Below are 19,302 nucleotides of genomic sequence, written 5' to 3'. Positions count from 1 at the left end.
TGGATGCTAAACTAGGTAGGCCTTTCTTCTTACACAGCATGACACTTCTCTACACTCTGTTGCTGGCCAATTTGCTATTATTGGCTACAGTATAAATTCTAGCATACTGCTAGCCCAGCCCAGTTATATGTCTCCTTCCAGGCCCTTTATCTCACCCTTGGGACTTTCCCAGGCCAAATGCCCTTCAACAGCCTTGCTCCACGTTGAGTGCTTATGCCTGGCTGGAATATGTCCTTGCACTGTGGTGCTTGCCTGGATGGAGTTTGCTGGTGTTTGTGTGAGAGCGCTACAGTCTGATGATCCGAGAAACCAGTTTGTTTCTTGTTACTTCCAACCAAGAATTTTGTTGAAGGCAGATTAACATGGGGGCCAGGATTTCCCTAGCACAGAGATACCAAACTAAGGTCACATCTATCAGGCAGAGTCTGACACTCTCAGTTCCGAACCACACTGGAAAATAGAAGCTATGTTCTCCATGGACATATCTTTGCTGGACTGGGAAGGTACCTGTGCAAACTGCTTCAGCAGTCCGGGTCAGTCCTCCATGTTTGTCAGCACTCTGTATGCCTTTATGGTTGGAACTGGATTGAAAGGTGGAGAAATCTAGAATAACCCTCTTTTACCTGACGTAGTAGCTGTGTACATAAAATGAGTTTTGCAGACGTGTTTTTTCCGTAACTGCAGCTTAAAGGCAGGACAGGATAGGCTGGGCTATATGCTTCTCCTGTAAGTTTAAATTATCCCTAAAACTGGCCCTCTGAGGTGCTGGCAAGAGCTGGATGGACACATCTGCGATCCTCTTGTTGAGAGGTGAATGGAGTTATCTAAGAAACAGTGGTGAAAGATATGCTATTGATATCTATATGCTATTGAAGTGCCTGCAATTTTTAAAACATTTTTTTCCAGTGGGATAGGATTTTGCTGTCACCTCAAGAATGCCTGAGAAGGTGGTGAGGGCACATGTGCACACACACAGAGAGAGAGAATGTCAGGTATTCTATAGCCTGAAATATGTTCTCATTACTTCATTTCTTCCCCTCCATTCCCTGCCCCCATTGCTGCATCATAAATTATTCCTGCCAAGGTGGCACAGTCATCAAGCTCTTGTATCTCTCTGCTCATCTCTCTTTGGAAAGTGTTTGCTTCGCTTAACCAACCACAAAATGTGATGATTTTAACGGAACTACTTGAAGTCACATACTTCATGGGAATTGCCTGCTTTGAATTTAGGCTTTATCTCAATCAAATCACTGCGCATTGAGCTATTTCCACTCAATCTCCTCGTTGTGCATTTCTCCCCCTTTATTTAATAACAACAACAATAATAATGTCTGATGAGTTCATCCATATCACTTTAAAAGTACAGTAGCACTTGCCTCCATTATTATTTAGAATTGATTGTATTTGTCATTTATGGCTTTGTTTTGTTAAAATATATGCTATATATTTATGCCTACTTTAGTACTGGATGCTAAATTTAGAAAATAAACATGCGCTTTGAAAATAGCCAAGGCAGAAAACGAAACATTAGCCCTATAATGTCTTTCCACCAGGAGCACAAGACTATATTAGAATACTAATGGATGCATTACTTATATTAATGAGTTTTTAAAGTCATACATGACTATGAAAAGCCTAGTTCCCTGTAGCATTAAGATAGTTCAATGTTAATTTGTATTCACTGCCTAATTGATCACAATTATTAAAAAAAATAGGTGTCTGAAAACTTATAGCTAGTTAATAACACTTTTATCCCCATAATACCTTCAAGAACTCTGTATGGGAGAGAATGTTTTGGGCCATTTGGCAAGTCTCCCGATGCAACTCCAGAAATCCCATGGTACGACCCTATTTATTCTCCTCACTTCCTCGGGGATGTGAGGCCCTGGCCCTGTGCCGCGTGTTAGCCTGAACAGGAGGAATGCCTGCTGTTTTGGGGGAAAAAGCAATTTGAAGTGCATTCATAAAGAAATGTAGGTGTGTGATGGAAATACAGAAGATGGAGTAAGCAGGTAGACTGATTTATTATTCTAAGAGCAGTCAAAATGCTAAGCCAGACATGAAATTTGTGTATGTAATTCATCTCTGGAAAAATATAGCCTCAGTATTGGGGTGGGGGGTGATAATCCAAAGAGATGCTAATAAATACTTTTTGTTCATACAGGGGTTTTTTTTATTTGCTTGGCAATAGGCACTCCCACTTATTTGAATCTAGCTGAGTGATGGCAGTAAACTAGAGGAGTCCATTAATATGGCTTTTTTTTTTTGCTTGTCTTTCCTTTTTTTGAATTAGTACCAAAGATTCAAAGCAGAAGTTATGGGATTTTGTGTGTTAAAAAATGGGAAGAACAACACAAAGGTCTGCATCTAAAGGGCACGACACTTCCAAAATAAAATCTTTTGGATCACACAGATTTCCTTGGGAAGGCAAAAAGCACATGCTAAAATCTTTCCCATTTACATCAGTGGGACTGATCACTGAGTCATGCCCAGTGCAGTTCAGGCCAAGGAGAGTGCAACATATGAAAACACCTCTTGCTAATAAGTTAAAGAAGGTTCATAATTTTGTTTTTTTAAAGTAATTGCCTTGTGAACAAGGAAACCTAAAAGTGTGCTTTATGTAATTAAGTCTGAAATTTGGCCCCGAACTTTATCTGATCATAGTGCGGTTTCCATGGAGTTAAAAGGTAGAGAGGTTAAAACAGCCAGATGGAGAATGAATGAATATTTATTTAATGATCAAAGGATAGTAAATAAGGCTATAGAAACAATTGAAGAATACTTTAGGTGGAATTTAAATGGAGAAACTTCCATAGAGACGGTGTGGGACGCAGGAAAAGCGGTCATGAGGGGTTTTTTGATTCAGAAAAATACCCAATTAAGAAAAGAAAAAGAAAAAAAGAAAGAGCAGATTTTAACACAGATTATGGAAAATGAAAGAAAATTAACTGTTAACCCTAGTGAAGAAAGTTTAAAACAGAACTTAAAAATACTACAAGCTAAATTTGCTACAATAATTAACCAAGAGATAGAGTGGAAAATTAAGAGGATGAATCAAAAGAACTTTGAGTCCGCAAATAAGATAGGGAAATATCTAGCGTGGCAGTTGAGAGAAAGGAAGAAGTTGAGTACGATCAGTAAAATAAAAGAAGGAGATATGATTATGGAAGAACCAAAAGAAATAAAAAGAATATTCCAAAGATATTATAAGGATTTGTACAAAAGAGGAGAGGAAACAGAACAAGAAATAGATCAATTTCTGCAAAAACACCATCTGGAACAAATTGTAGAAGATGAAAGAGCAGCACTAGAGGAGAAAATAACACAGGAAGAGATAAAAAAGGCTATTAAAAAGATGAAAGCTGAGAAGGCGCCGGGACCGGACGGCCTTCCGGCCAAATATTATAAAATATTAATTAACCAAATATCACCAGTGCTGGGAGAGGTTATGAACAATATATTGAGAGAAGGAAAGATACCTAATACCTGGAAGGAAGCCTATGTTACATTGATCCCTAAAAAAGAGGTGGACACTATGGAAGTAAAGAACTATAGGCCAATCTCATTATTAAATAATGATTATAAGCTATTTGCAGACATAATGGCGGAAAGATTAAAGAAGGTCTTGATTAATAAAATTCATGGTGATCAAACAGGATTTCTCCCAGGGAGACAATTACGGGATAATGTAAGGAATTTGATTGACATTATTGAATACCTGGACATGAAAATAGACAGAAAAGCCGCACTGGTTTTCATAGACGCCGAAAAGGCATTTGACAATGTTTCCTGGAACTTCCTAAAGAAGGTTTTGGAAAGGATGGGAATTGGCGAAAAATTTAGAAGAGGCATAGAAGCAATATACAAAGAACAGAAAGCAAAGCTGGTGATAAATAATAATACAACAGAATATTTTAACATTTATAAAGGGACCAGACAAGGTTGCCCCCTGTCCCCCTTATTATTTATTGTAATTTTGGAAGTACTTAATAAGAGACTGAGGGAAGCAACAGAAGTGAAAGGAATTAGAGTAGGAAAGAAGGAATTCAAAATTAAAGCCTTTGCCGACGATATTGTTCTGACTTTGGAAGATCCACAAGATAGTGTAAAAGAAGCATTACAAAAAATTGAGGAATTTGGAGAGGTGGCAGGTTTTAAGGTAAACAAGAATAAAACTAAAATGCTGGTTAAAAATCTAACTAAGGAAGAAACGAAAGATCTAGAACAAAAAGTGGAAATCATGGTGGTGAAAAAAGTGAAATATTTGGGAGTGTGGATCACGGCAAAAAACATAAACCTATATAAAGATAATTACGAAGTTACATGGAAAAAAATAAAGAAAGATCTGGAAATATGGGGGAGGATGAAATTTTCCTTTTTAGGGAAGATAGCAGTGGTTAAAATGAACGTTTTGCCGAGGATGTTGTTTTTATTTCAAACTCTTCCAGTTATTAAAGGTTTAAAACAATGTAAAGAATGGCAGAGAACCCTGATGAAATTCATCTGGCAGGGGAAAAGACCAAGGATTAAACTGAAAATACTAACTGATAAAAAGGAAAGAGGAGGTTTTGCTCTCCCAGATCTGAGCCTATATTATGAAGCAGCGTGCCTACTTTGGCTAAAAGATTGGATAAAATTGGAGAACAGAGACCTACTAGATTTAGAAGGTTTCAATAATCGGTATGGGTGGCACGCATATCTCTGGTACGAGAAGGTGAAAGTCCATAGGGCTTTCTTAAACCATATTTTCAGGGGACCAATATATCAGGTCTGGGAAAGAAATAAGAACCTTCTCGAAAGAAAAACACCATGGTGGATTTCACCAGTAGAGGTCTTAACAATAAAAAACAACAACATGGAAGGGAAGACAGCCACCTACGAAGATTTGGTAAGAAAATCAGAACAAGGGCTTAAACTTAAACCGTATGAGGAAATAAAGGATCAATTCACCGGTTGGCTACAATATCATCAGGTGAATGATATGTTAAAACAAGATAAAAGAAAAATGGGCTTTGAGGACAAGAAATCAAAATTCAATATAGAAATAATAGAAGGCAAAAACAAAACATTGTCTAAATTATACGACATATTACTGGAATGGCATACAAAAGACGAGGAAGTCAAAGAGGCAATGATTAAATGGGCAATTGACTTCGGTTATAACATCGAGTTTGAAAAGTGGTTGAAATTGTGGAATAGAGATATTAAATTTACGGCCTGTACGAGTTTGAGAGAAAATGTTTGGAAAATGCTCTATAGATGGTATCTTACGCCGGCAAAATTGGCTAAAATCTATAGATCAGAAAATAAGACATGCTGGAAATGTGGTGAAGTGGAGGGAGACCTCTACCATATGTGGTGGCAATGCAACAAGGTGAAGGTTTTTTGGGAAGCAATTTATAATGAACTTAAAAAAGTTTTTAAATATACTTTTCCCAAGAGACCTGAGGCCTTTTTGCTGGGAATAATGGGTAAGGAAATAAAAAATGAAGATAAAAAAATATTTCTCTATGCCACCACAGCCGCAAGAATTATGCTGGCACAAAACTGGAAAATAGAAACTATTCCTAACATAAGTGACTGGCAGGTCAAAATGATCAACTATGCCGAGCTAGATAGATTAACAGGCAGAATACGAGACCAAGACGACCAGAAATTTCAAAAAAATTGGAGTAAATTTTGGAATTATATTGGAACGGATATATAGGAGGAACTGGCGGTATTAGAAAAACTTTATCAGCTAATAACTATAAACTTTAATAAACTAATTACGCAATCCGAGATTTATTTGATACTTACCAAAAGGGTGAAGGGAAGTCAAAGGCTAAGGAGAGCCTAATGGTTATATTATTATTTTTTGTATGATTGTATGTTTCCTTTTTGTAGAGTATGAAAATAGGATGAATAATTTATGTTAAAATGTTTATTTTTGTATTTGTTAGTTCTTTTTTCTTTTTCTTTTTTTTTGTACAAATTCTGAATAAAAATTTACTTGCCAAAAAAAAATAAAAGTGTGCTTTATGTAAAAGTTGTGGGTTTTTGTTGTTGTTGTTCTCTTCCAAGTTTCTGTTAGCATCCTGCATACTTGAATACATGGATCACACCCACTGCATGTAGAAAATAGGTCAAGGAAAAGGCTAAAGGGAACACTTTCCCCTGCAGTACTCAATTTCTTCATGCAACCATTATTATTATTTATTGCATCATGGGGGGAGTGGTCCCAATAAGATTTTCCTAGATATATTCCTTCTTGTAAATTAAAGCTAGTTACTCAACAGATGAAAAAATAAGATGTGTGTGAAATGTGAAATTTTGGAGATAAAATGCCTTAAACAGAAAGTAAATTGGACAGTAATTTGAAGCCATATGAAAAGAAACATTTCTAATCATTTTTTGGATGGGGTGGGGAAACTTTCTCAGTCCAAGGCATGTGTTCCCTTCTGGGCAGACTTCCTGGGGACACATTTCAGCAATGGGCGGGGCCAGAGGTAAACGTGGGTGGAGCAACAAGGGGAAATTTTAACTTGGAACAGTGGGCTAGTTCTTATACACGCACACACCCATTTTTACCCTCTGTCCAGGCCAGGGCCAGCCCCCTTGCTGCCACCCCACCACCAGTGCTGCATCTCTTACCTGAGTTGTGCGGCAGTGTCCATGAAGCACCAGCAATGGTGCTGGCTTCCGGCAAGATCTCATTGAACTCTCATGAGATCTTGTGTACAAGATCTCACCAGATCTCACCAGATACTGGTACTGCTGTTGGCACCACTTTGCTGGTGGTGGGGCAGCCAGCAAAGTGGGTCCCTCCTCTTTGGCTTCCACTACTCAAGGCGGGCACCTCTCCTTGCCTCATCAGTGGGCCGGGAGATTGATCCAGGCAAGCTTGGGCAGAAACATTCAAGAGTTGTAGAGCAGGGTCATTGATGTGTGTGTGACTGTAGTGCGGCTGTGGTGTGAGGAGAATCCAAAGGACCAGATTGAGAGGCTTGGAGGGCCTGAGGCATTTGTACCTCTGGCCCGAGGTCCCCAAACTTGGTATTGTATGAAAACTGTCTGATGCCCATAGTTGGATGATTTTGTATGCATGTGTGTTCTTTAAGTTGATTTAGGGAATAGTATTTTAAAGCAAATTGAAAGGTGATACAAATTTAAAACAACACTTAAAAGTGCTGATTGTATTTTTATGGTGTGTGTGTGTGTGTGTGTGTGTGTGTGTGTGTGTGGTTTTGTCACAATATAAATCAAACCTAATCTAATCTATACTGCAGAATAATTACTAACATGCTCTCAAACTTAATTCACAACAAGCTTCTTTGGTGTGTTTCCTCTCCTAAGAAGAGTTACGTTGACAGCTCCAGTCTGGTGACTCTTAAATGTGTAACTGGATTGGAAATAGTATTTGAGGCACGGTTAAAGATCCATTTGGGCTGCTGCAAAGTTCTTTATCCCATGCATTTCAGTGTCCTGCTTTTGTTAGAAGTTAATGCCGGCAGACCTCCACTTGCATCATTAGTGCCATACGCACCTGACAATCTTTTGACAGTTTAAAAAGAGCTGAAACAAAAGTTGTTTTGATGGCCTAAACCCCACACCATCTCCCTCCCCTGCTTGGTATCACAATAGATCACTGGCCGTTTGTGACAAGTGACACACTCATTGTTTGAGAGGTTTTTAATTAAGCTGTTTAACATGGAGTGCACAGTGTACTGATGTGGCACAGAGCACATGTCACTGAAAGCCATGTGATGATGATTAAAGCAAGCTTTAAAAGATAAAGATTGGAGGGTGTTTTTAGGATTAGGATGAATCTATCAATTTCAGTTTCTCTGTCTTTCTAGTTTTTGAAGTCTTAAATTCCGTTCTCCACATTTCAACAACCTTTTGCATTTTTTTTAAAGGCTCTATGAAAATTTATCATTATTTTAGAGTTAATTTCTCCTGATTCATTTTTGCAAAGCAACTTCCCTTAATATAATATATTTTTGTATGTAATTTTCAGTGATATGTGCATTTATATTAAAAATATACCCTGGTATATGCATTTTTTACTTGGCTGAAGAACTGCCTTGAAAAATGAGGGGAAATGTGAATTTCAAAGGGTGACTGTGTTTCAGTCTATGTAGCATTTTGAGAAGTATGAATTACGTGGTTTTTTGCCTTTAACTGCAAACTGAATCAATTTTCCCCCACCTTTATTTGCAAACCACCATTTTCAGTGTCCCAGATGTAGTATTGCTTCACTTCAAAACAAGAGAGATATTGTTAAATCAGCGAAACATTAATATAATAACATAACATAAATCAGCGAAAAACAAAACAAAAAAAAACCTTTATAAAAACTGTTACATCTGAGTAGCCTGGCATTATTTTTCTTCAGATCTATCAGTTTTATGCCCATGAAGATGTATGCAAATGAAATCAATTGACTAAAACTCATCCGATTACACAACTACAGTTTCTTTCAGCAGGTAATAATTCTAATTAAAACTCGTATGATTATTTGACAAAGATTCATTTAATTGAGTGGTGGCCTTAACAAGAAGAGGTCTGCATAAATGAGGAAGTGTATTTATGTGGTGTCATGCAAAGCATCAGTTATATGGAAGACTACATAGTTGATACTTAGTTTGGATTACTGAAGTTTGGGTGATGGCAGTTAAACTGATATATGCATAAGAGGGTAAACAGAAGACTATGAATAATTTTATTTATAATTTTATCATTGGAGTGAGTCTGTGCTGGAATACAGGAGAGCAAAACATATTGGCAAGAGCAGAAAGACTAGTCTTTTGCATAGATCACATTAGCTTTATTTTGCCCTTAAGGAAAAATCCTATACACGTCTATGAAAATGACAACTGTTCTATATTTGCTTTTGGATTGATCTATAATGTAATAGAGTTATTATATTCATGCTGTGAAATTCTTTAACCTAGCTGAAAGAACTAAACTAAAATACAGAGAGGCTACCATTCTCTATTCTATTACATTGGCTTATAGAGTTAATTCTTATCCAGGTTTTGAATTTTATAAAATGTTTTCATGAAAGTGACATTAAATAGTTTAACACACTGGGAAACAAAACAAAGCCCCAACACATTAAATGTAGCGGGAACAGGAGCTTTTGGTTTAGAAATAATGAGAAACATATCTGCTCTGCTTTGAAAAGAATAAGAGCTTTCAAACACCAGGTTTGAAAGGAGTAGTGTCTCACCAGAATAAGTAAAAACAGACAAAAAATTCAAATGGATTGCAATTCCTTATTCAGGTTTGACTTCATACAGCACTTCGAGTTCAGCAGTTACCCACCTCCTTCCTCAGTCAGTCACTCTATTATAACCACTTTCCCCGCCCCCCAAAAAGCAGATCTCTTGTCATACAACAAATTTAGGAGCAAATAAAAGTCTCCTCTGAATTTTAATTGGACAATATTTTGCAGGTCACAATATTTTGTCTAGACACAACGTGGTCATCTTGTTCCACGGCTTCTTGCATGGACCAAGATGCTGGGAGTGGGTGTTGGCTAAGGGGAAAACTGAGCAAACAAACAGCCAGCTCCTATGACTGAATGTATTTAAGCAATTCTTCTTTTGAAGCTGTTCATTTACCCCCAAAGTATGTGCCCTTGGACTTGAAATGTACACCTGTTGCTAAACATTATGATAGAGATTCTGCTTTGGTTTTTGTTTTGTTTTAAACATTTCTTTTTCATTTTGATTAATTCCTTTTGAAACTAAATACAAATTTGCATTTAATTTTTGCAAATTAAAATATAATAATGAACTGTGCAACAGTGTGCACGTTTTGACCCAGTGTGCAGCAGCTTTAGAAAAGCTGCATTCCATTTTAGGGATAATTAGGAAATGGGTTGAAAACACCACTTTGACTATCACTGCAACATGAACCACGCAAATGGTTTTTTAAAGGGAATGGGGCTTGGGGAGCTGGTGGGTAAACCAAGATGCTGGAGAAGAATTTGGGGCCTTGTTAATGAGCCCCCATGGCCTTATTAAGGTTAGCCTGGTGAGCTTCATTGCTCTCTCTATATCTTTTGTGCAAGTACTAGGTTTAATGTGTATGGCAGCCGAACAGCTGGGACAGCAGCATGGGAAGGGGTTCACTGCTACGGATCTTGGGGTTTTAAAAGCTGTACAACTGAGTTTTAGGGTTATGAAATCCCAGCATACAGAGTCTGTTATACTGTAGAGCAGGCTGCAGCAAGCAATCTTTTCACAGGGTTCTGTTTACAACTGATGTGGGAAACCTTTGGCACTCCAGATACAGTGGTACCTCAGGTCGCAAACACCGCTAACCCGGAAGTAGTACCTCGGGTTAAGAACTTTGCCACAGGATGAGAACAGAAATCGTGCAGCGGCAGCGGGAGGCCCCATTAGCTAAAGTGGTACCTAAGGTTAAGAACGGTTTCAGGTTAAGAACAGACCTCTGGAATGAATTAAGTTTGTAACCAGAGGTACCACTGTATTGCTGAACTACAGCACCCATCAGCCCCAGCAAGCATCGTGAATGGCCAGGAAAGAGGGGAGCTGTAGTTCAGTAACAATTACAGTTGTAAACTCCTTAAAGCCATTTTGGCATATAAGCAGTATATACATTAATAAACCTGGAGGGCCAAAGATTTCCCACATCTGGGTCACACCATCAGTGAACGATGTGCAAGCATGTGTGAATAAGCCCTAATTTTACATACTGACCAATGCCAACCTAATGGGGTGTTGGGGGTTGACACAGCAGCCTTTCTGATTATCCCATTTGGAGAAATGTTTTGTTGTTGTTTGCCCAGCAAGTATTTTCATTGGGGTGATAATGTCATTGAAAGATCCAATTCCACCCCATAAATTATTTCTGATTGCCACTGTCCTGTTAGGGACTCAACAGCAAGCTTGTGAGATACAATAAATGTTGCAGAGAATAACATAATTTAGGGAACAGGAGAAATGGTTGCCACTATCACATTAGTTCCCTGCAATGGCAGTGACTTTAATCTTGACTTTGTAAGTCTCCTTATTCAGATACAATTATAATTAGTTACCATAGGAAGGAAAGCAATGCAGATAAACAATCATAACTTGCTGTGTAAATGGTATTGGTTTTAAAAGTAGACCTGAATGGACACCGTCTTCCCAAATGATCACACATACTATTTTTCATTGCGACTTCAAAATAGCACCTTGTTCTTACAGCTTTTTTGAATGGGCTCTGTCGTTCTCAACTGGCTGCGTTAGAGTTGCATTTGGAGCCAACATTTTGCACCAAACACTCCATTCTGCACTGCTGTGGAATTAATTGTGGTACTCACACAGCCCTGAGCATAGTGAGGTCAAGGTGTTCTAGGCTGGATTAAAAAAAGTAGAAAGGATTCAAAGTAGAAAGAAAAATAGACAGAAGCTGTGTCCTGCACACCCTTGTGTGAGCGTTTGCTCAGTGCCATGAAGGACAGGTTCTGTAGCAAGTTCTCATGTTTCTGCTTGTGCAAGTGATTGCACAAGTGAAAGAACACAGTCTGATGCAGTGCCAACTTTTTTGCATAATGCTGTAACCATTCTTCTATCCTCCTGCATGTGAGAGGTTAATCTTTTTTGATCCAGTCTTTTGCATTGTGTATAGCTGGTCATGCGAAGCACTCTGCCTACATGGGACTATTGGGCTTTTGAACTGAGAGCAACAGACAGGAGGAAGGACATGGTCTCTTCCTGGCTCTAAGCTCCCTGCTCTGTTTCATAAAGATTTATACATTTATAGAGAAAAAGCGGAATCTCCCTACCTCAGTTTGTGCACAGCCACATTCTTTATTGTGGCTGGTGTCACCCACACAATTTAAGTTGTTGACCAGAGATATATGGACAGTTTTGGCATCAGTCCCGATTGCACTTTATATGATAGGCCATAATTGGAGTGCCTGGGTTCATTTGGAACAAGAGGTTTTAAAATAATAAAAATAAAAATGCATTAGTTTGCTGTGAAGAGCAAAGCAGTAAGTATCTCAGGATTTGATAAAAAAATTCCCCCATTTACAATGCTTTAAACATTTTGTAAGAAACTGTAAACTATTTAACTGTGATGAGATTACAGCTTCCACTTCAAGCTAGAACTATGCTTGCAGAAACTTCCCCATGTTTATTAGTCTACACATGGAGTCCAGGCTCTACACTAGAGTAAATGCATAGAGGCAACCAGGTGCATAGTATCATAGGCCACACCCACACCATGCATACAAAGTGCATTTAAAGGACACGGCTTCACCCAAAGAATCCTGGGAAGTGTAGTTTATCGCTTGTAGAACTACAGTTCCCAGCACCCCTAACAGACTACATTTCCTAGGGTTAATTAGGAGAAGCCATGTGCTTTAAATACACTTTAAATGTATGCTGTGGCTGTGACCATAGTGTGCACCAGTTTGAAGGGGGTTCTCCTCTTTCTTCTCCAGAGCCTTCTGGATATCTGAACAACACAAAATTGCTGGGTGGTTATATCCCCAAGCTTATTATCCAACAATGGCAAAAACCCTGAGTAAAAACAACACCTGCGTTTGTATGGGAAGAGGGGTTCTTACGTATAGAACGAATGTTAAAATGTGACAGCCAAGTCACCTTAGAATTTGACTCCAGATGCCGACAAGAAAGCTGCATCGTTTGCTGGGGCAGATTGACAACTATTGCAGTGCTGGGCTGAAATCACCCAGCCACAGTGGGAGACACTGCCGACATGTTATTTCCTGTAGGATCAGTTGGGTAATGGTGCACAAACTCTGCAAATATCAGGCTAATTTTGCAAAATTGCCCCTTTGAGTTGCGAACACTTTAACTCAAAGCCAGTGCTTAGAAGAATGCACAAAAGGTAGAATGAGGTGGGTGGGCTCACTCTGTACGGAGGTCAAGTTGTTAATCTGCCCTCAACAGTGGTTCTTGCTTCTTCTGCCCTGTCTTTGGAATCTTTAATTTTTCTCTTGAAAATCCAATGTGCTTATTTCCCAACTTCCTCTCTCTCTCTTTAATTGCAGCAACAAGGAGCAGCCACGACTGTCTACTGTGCTGTTGCCCCAGAACTGGAAGGCCTGGGAGGGATGTACTTCAACAACTGCTGCCGTTGCCTGCCATCGCAAGAGGCGCAGAATGAAATGACTGCAGCAGCCTTGTGGGAGCTGAGCGAGAAGCTGATCCAAGAACGAATTGGCAGGCAGGGCAAGTAGTGGGCAGCTCCTGGAAAGATTAAAACCCAAGCAGAGAGAGAGAGAGATGCTGGGGGGGGGGGGGACTGCCAGTGCTGGAATCTTTCCAATCCTATCATCTAGAAGGTTACAAATACAGATTAGCTAGTGTTAAACGAAATGATAGCCATCATGACATTGTGAAAAGCATTAAAGACAGGAGGGAGATGGCCAACAAGGCAGGGTTATTGGACAATATAATTTCCCCAGGCTTAGTTCAGCCTCTTTGATTATGTTCTGCCATTTCTTTTTTAATTATACTCTTTGCTCAAAATGTGTCCCAGAGAAAAGCCAGAGAACCATTTCCCATGCTGTTTTTCTTTTAAACTGGGCAGCACATTGCATTTTTTAGGTGTGTGCCCCCCTCTCTTTTCAGCATACACCTAGAAAAGTAGCATGCGAACATGCTCAGCTTGTGTTTCCTACAGGGATGCCCTCACAAGGGAGTTGTCTGCTCCTTGCTGCATGTACAGTTTGGCAGGCGAAGCAGGGGGCTGCCTCTCTGAAATCGAAATGATGTTTGGGTTTCCCCCATCCATTTGCGAACAGCACCCAGTGAACTTCATGGGATTTTAGTTTGCAATTAGGGCTTACTCTCCGAGGAGGGCATCCTCTTTGCCAGTCTCACGTCTGGCTTGTTAACATTTTGTAAAACAACCCAAAATCTTAAATAACCAAGAAAACTCCTTGGCTGCAAATAAGAACTAGCTTGCCTAAAAAGAGAAGGTGCCCCGAAGTCCAGGTTGCTCCCCTTCTAATTAAATATATTGCAGGATATCCATAAAATATGATATTAAAAGATACATTTGCAAACCATTCTCTAAATACTGTGGGGGGGGGGTAATGTCTCTTTACAAACACACAGGGTGTGACCAACTGGAGGGACTGAAAGGTTTTTTTCCATCCATATCTCAGATCAGAGTTTTAAGGAGGGTTGGCGTATACCAACTATTGCCAGTGTCTCAGTTCTCCCAGCACCATGCTCTGTTCAGTATTTTCCCCCCAATTTAAATGTAATAAAAGAACATGCTTGAATATTGTCACCTGAAGAGCAAGTCTCGTTCCTGTGAATGTCTTTAGTTCCTTTTGCTTTTTTTTTTTTAAGAAAAGAAAACTTGAGGAAAATAAAGAACTCTTCAATGCCATGAAAATGCCATTTTTGTTCTTGTTTCATTCCGAGTTCATTTGTCTGTGGGGATTTTTTAAATTTTTCTTCTTTTTGTGCTTTGTAGCTTATCTTCATGCCAGAAATTGTTGTAAGCCATCTGCAACCCAGCATCAGGTTTTCTGTAAACAAATAAACACAAAATGGTTACTTGACTCTCCTAAAGCTTCAATTATTTGTGATTGGGAATTATATGCAATACTTTCCAGTTAGGTATTGCCTGATTCATCTTACATCACGGCCGGCCTAGCACTTTTTGCCCAAATCTGCTGCCCCTCCCAACAGTCTTGAGCCTGCGGCATTGAGGCCATTCCTTCACCTCACCTCACGGGTGGGCTGACCCTGTTTTACATTAAGATTCCCCTCTCTCTGCCCAGCCCCAGCAGCCTTGGATCTAGCCCAAAATTACCCAGTGGGTTTCATGGCTAAGTAAGCCTTTTTATCCAGGGAAGGAAACCTTTGGCCTATCAAATGTGGGACTCCCATCAGTCCCAGTCAGCATAGCCCCCAGAGAAGGATGCTGGAAATTGCAGACCCACAACATCTGGTGGGCCATAGGTTCCCCAAATCTGTTCTAGCTACCATACCACACTGCCTGTCCACAAAAGTGCAACCAGTGCTAGACACACCGTATTGAACTCCACAAGCCACCTCTCATGACTCTCCTAGCTTTAGCCAAATCTCCCCACCCGCATCCCCTAGATAGTTAAAGGGACCATCTCAGAAGCTTCTTAGCCACAGCTTCCATCATCAATACAGGGTTAATAATACTGGTCCTTCTTGTATAGATTAGAAGATGATGTATGTGAAATACTATATAAAGGCTAAGGAGTGGTAACACCAAAAAGTCTTAGCATAACTAATGAAAAGGTGCCCGACAATCAACTACTTTGAAGCCTATTTAAAGAGGGCTTCATTTATATTACTTCTTTCTAAATTCATTAGATAATATTTTCTTTTTTCTATTTTTATTGATTTTTATGTACATTGATACAAATGAAAGCAAAATACAACACAACAGGTAACTGAATGTTTCAGGTATTTCACAGGGAATATTTATCAAAAGAACACATCAGGTCCAAGAGCATTAAATCACCCTCTTGCAAAGAAAAAGGCTAATAAGTCTTGGATGTAAGTATACACTGAAGGAAAAGAGGATCAGGAAAAAGCAAATGACAAAGTGAGAGATATGTGGCATTTTCTAGGCCACCTCATTCATAATCCCTGGCTTGCACAATCCCAGATAATTATGATTCTATGATTCTATATTTTAAAAAACAAAACAAAACAATGTCAGCTTATTCAAAAAGAGTAAACACAGTGCCCCTGAGCATATATGGAGTGCCCTTATCTTACTGCTCTAACACTCATGCCAGCCTCCATGCGTTCAGCTAGAGCAAGCTTCCAAAGTCAGGCACGCATTTTGTTTCCTAGCAGATTTATTTCACTAAGAGAGCGCCTGTCAGGCAGCTAAAATCCACCATCAGCCACCCGATCAACCCCCTACCACTTTGCTCCTTACAGCCTTCCATCATTTCAGAAGCCCTTCCTTATGCAACCAAAGTAACAATATTTAAAAGGAATGAAATGGCTGTGTGATAAATAAAAAGGAACAATATTTCCAAAATAATTGCTACTTTGCTCTTTGATAAATGGTTCAAGTGCTCGATAATTCAAAGCCATTAGCTTTAAATGCTGCATTGTACTTTGGTACATTTCCCTTCAGTCAAATTTATTTATTGATCTGTTGATAGATGCCGTTTCAGAAAATTTACATAAATTGGTACCCCTGCTCCTTCCCTAACAGATGTGGCTCCAGATATCAATGAAATGACAACCACATGCAAATAAGTGGAAGTTCATCATGCAGAAATCCCACAGAAACACAGAGTTAAGCCATGTAAGGCCACGTAAGAGCAGGTACATATAGTTGTAGGATCTCTGGCAGCAACATTTGGATTTTCCCCATAGAGGTGCTGGCCACTGATTTATATGGAAGCAAAGTCTCCATATAATAGGGAGTGTCCTCCCTATCAAGCTAAGTGGCCTCTCTTCCTTTTTATCAATGTGAGCTGCTTAAGGAAACAAGATTTCCTGTATAAATGCAGTTAAGTATTTAAATAAAAAAAAGGTGCAGGAAGCTCTGTTCCCCCCGTCCCTGCCTGGCAGACTGCTTGGCTCTAACCATCAGGTGCCTTTGACTACAGGGCCCAAGGAAATCACGTGGTGGTTATGTGGTTCTCCAATTGTCACTGGACCTCAACTCCCATCATCCCCAACATCCACAGATGATGGGAACTGCAGTCCAACAGCATCTGGAAGGGCCAATGCTCTCCCTGTATGGCAGCCAGAGGACTACTGTTTACTGGGTTGCATGCAGGGATAGACAAATCTATCAATCCCAGTTTCTCTCTGTTTCTCATTTTTCCCCCAAGAGAGGTGTGCAATTCGGTGGATTGGTTCTAATTTGCACATTAATGCTTGGCGAAGATCAGGCCATTTCATATGAGAATTTGCAAAGGCTAAACGCCTCAGGAATCTTCATGGTTGGCTTTGACCAGCAATGGCTCTGCCAGGTCTTAGGCCTTTGCCAAGCTTCCTGCCTTAAGATCTTTTAAGTCATGGGGAGCTGTGACTCCAGTTTCAGTCAGGCTCAGCCAGCATGGCTAATGGTCAGGTATGGTGGGAGTTTCAGTCCAACACTATCTGGACTACAGTCAATGTTAAGACTACATCTCCCATCATGCCTGACCATTAGCCATGCTGGACCTGGAGGCCATTATCCCCAGCCCTGCCTTAACTGGAGATATCAGGGACTGAACCCAAGGGCCTTCTACACACAAAGCACATGTTCTGCCACTAAGCTATGCCCCCCCCCCCCAGTAACCTTCCACAGAACAAAAGACAAATATCCTTGGGGCAAGACAATATTAGAAAGCCTTTTTTTCAGCAACACTGCAATAATTTGACTTATGTCAAGGTTGAATAGCTCTCTGCCAGGTGTTAAAACTCATGACCTTTCAAGCCAAACACACTTATACTAACCAGTTTACCACTGGAACAATCAATATCTTGTAAGTGAGATAGTCTAGACAGATCCTCTTTTGTCCTTTGGTCTTATTTGTAGCTTAAGAATTGATAATTATATCTAGCTGGAAAGAGAACTGCCTTGGCTATTTAATAAACTCTCTTTCTCCCTCCAACAGCATTCTTTCCCATTTTGCACTCCTGGTTGTTTTTTAGCTTCAGTGTTCCTATTCATTCTTTCTAGATTTAATAAGTTATTTGAAGGGCTTTCCCTTGTACTTTTTTCTTTTTAAATAATATCTTACCTGTGGCAGGGGGAGGGGGAGGGGGAGGGGGAGGTTTGCACTAGAAGGCATTGTAATACACCTGAGATTATTATTTTTTTGAGGCAGGTCTGTAGTTCAGCAGTCCGCTAGAGCATGAGACGCTTAATCTCAGGGTTGTAGATTTGAGCCCCACGTTTGGCAAAGCATTCCTGCATGGTAGGGGGTTGGACTACTAGATGAACCTTGTGGTGCCTTCCAACTCTAGAAGTCTATGATACTATGTAGCATCTGTTTTGCATGCAGAAGGTCCCAGTTTTAATCACAAGCATCTTAAGGTGGGGCGGGGAATGTCTGAAACCATGGGAAGCCACTGTCAGACAGTATCTGTTGCTTACAAGCCTGTGGCTTTCTAAATGCAAGGGTACATTCTAAGGAAATCCTCAAACAGAGCTTGATCTGTAACAAGATGATACTGAGCTAAAAGGACTAATAGTCTGACTTGGTATAAGGCTACTACTGCAGCATTTTTGGCCAGAAGGCAAGCAACAATTCCAACAGCCCTCCCAAAACTGTGAAGTAGCCCGGTAATAAATCACATAAATGTGATTCTGATTGCATGCTCCTTGGGACAGAGACCTTCCTTATTATTTGGTAAAGTGCCATGCACACCCACTTACAGTGGTACCTCTGGTTACAAACACTTCTGGTTACGAACGCTTCGGGTTACAAACTCCGCTAACCTGGAAGTAGCTGCTCCTGGTTGCAAACTTTGCCCCAGGATGCGAACAGAAATCGTGTGCCAGAGGCTAGCGCACAGCGGGAGGCCCCATTAGCGAAAGCACGCCTCAGGATAAGAACGGTTTCAGCTTAAGAACAGACCTCCGGAACAAATTGAGTTTGTAACCAGCAGTACCATTGTATTCAGAAAAAAAAGCACAAAATATAGCTTCCTTGAAAAGTTTCCTTAAAGGGCACAATATAAATAACAAACACTACTAAAATGGAATGAAATAAACCGTCATTTTCCAGAGTGCAAATGTGGATCACATGTTTTATTCTACCCTGCTTCAAACTCCCAGAAGCAGAAAGCTAGCAGAAAGGAATTTTAGACCAGTCTGATCCCTGACACACTAGTTTTCATATTCACTAGCTTCCTCCTAAATGTGACAGGACGACAATCCGAACACGTCATGCCCCCCACTGCTTTCTCAAATGACACAGTCTAGTGAGGACTATACCCAGAGTCCCCCCCCCCAAAAAAAACATTCAGACATAATAGGGCAGATAGGCATCCTGGGACTACTACTGGTTGTATATTCTGCTTCCTTCTTTGTGCACAAGCATGCTAATTTTCTCCCCAGACTGTACAAAAGAAAGGATTCAATGAACCTTCAAAGAATCTCCCTATTTGGATTGTCCTGCAAAATTCAAAGGCGGCATCCATTGCTAATCCCACTCAGAGTAGACTCATTGAAGTTAATAGACATGGCTAACTTAGGTTCATTAATTTCAAAGGGTCTATTCTGCATAGAACATAGTTTGATACAACCCTGAGATTGTGTGTTTTCTGGCTCTAACTTGAATATGATTTAGTAAAGTAGCATTTGTCAGGATGCACA

The 19,302-nt window shown here is 39.9% G+C and overlaps 2 protein-coding genes across 2 annotated transcripts in view; one reads left to right on the top strand and one right to left on the bottom strand.

Moving 5' to 3' along the window:
• WWOX (WW domain containing oxidoreductase) overlaps positions 1–14,545 on the top strand; it is a 578,638-nt gene extending 564,093 nt beyond the window's left edge. The window contains exon 9 of the mRNA XM_081016409.1: positions 13,019–14,545. Within this exon, the coding sequence (XP_080872535.1) occupies positions 13,019–13,207 (189 nt within the window). The 3' untranslated portion in view covers positions 13,208–14,545. The remainder of the gene's footprint in view (positions 1–13,018) is intronic.
• Positions 14,399–19,302, bottom strand: part of MAF (MAF bZIP transcription factor) — a 231,412-nt gene continuing 226,508 nt past the window's right edge. Inside the window, exon 3 of the mRNA XM_081016407.1 lies at positions 14,399–14,512. The gene's annotated coding sequence lies outside the window, so the exon portion shown is untranslated. The remainder of the gene's footprint in view (positions 14,513–19,302) is intronic.

The sequence above is a fragment of the Podarcis pityusensis genome, assembly GCF_964106645.2.
Source record: "Podarcis pityusensis genome assembly, chromosome: 8".
Lineage (NCBI taxonomy): Eukaryota > Metazoa > Chordata > Lepidosauria > Squamata > Lacertidae > Podarcis > Podarcis pityusensis.
The sequence above is the reverse complement of the archived record's forward strand: the minus strand, read 5'-3'. Positions and strand labels throughout refer to the sequence as shown.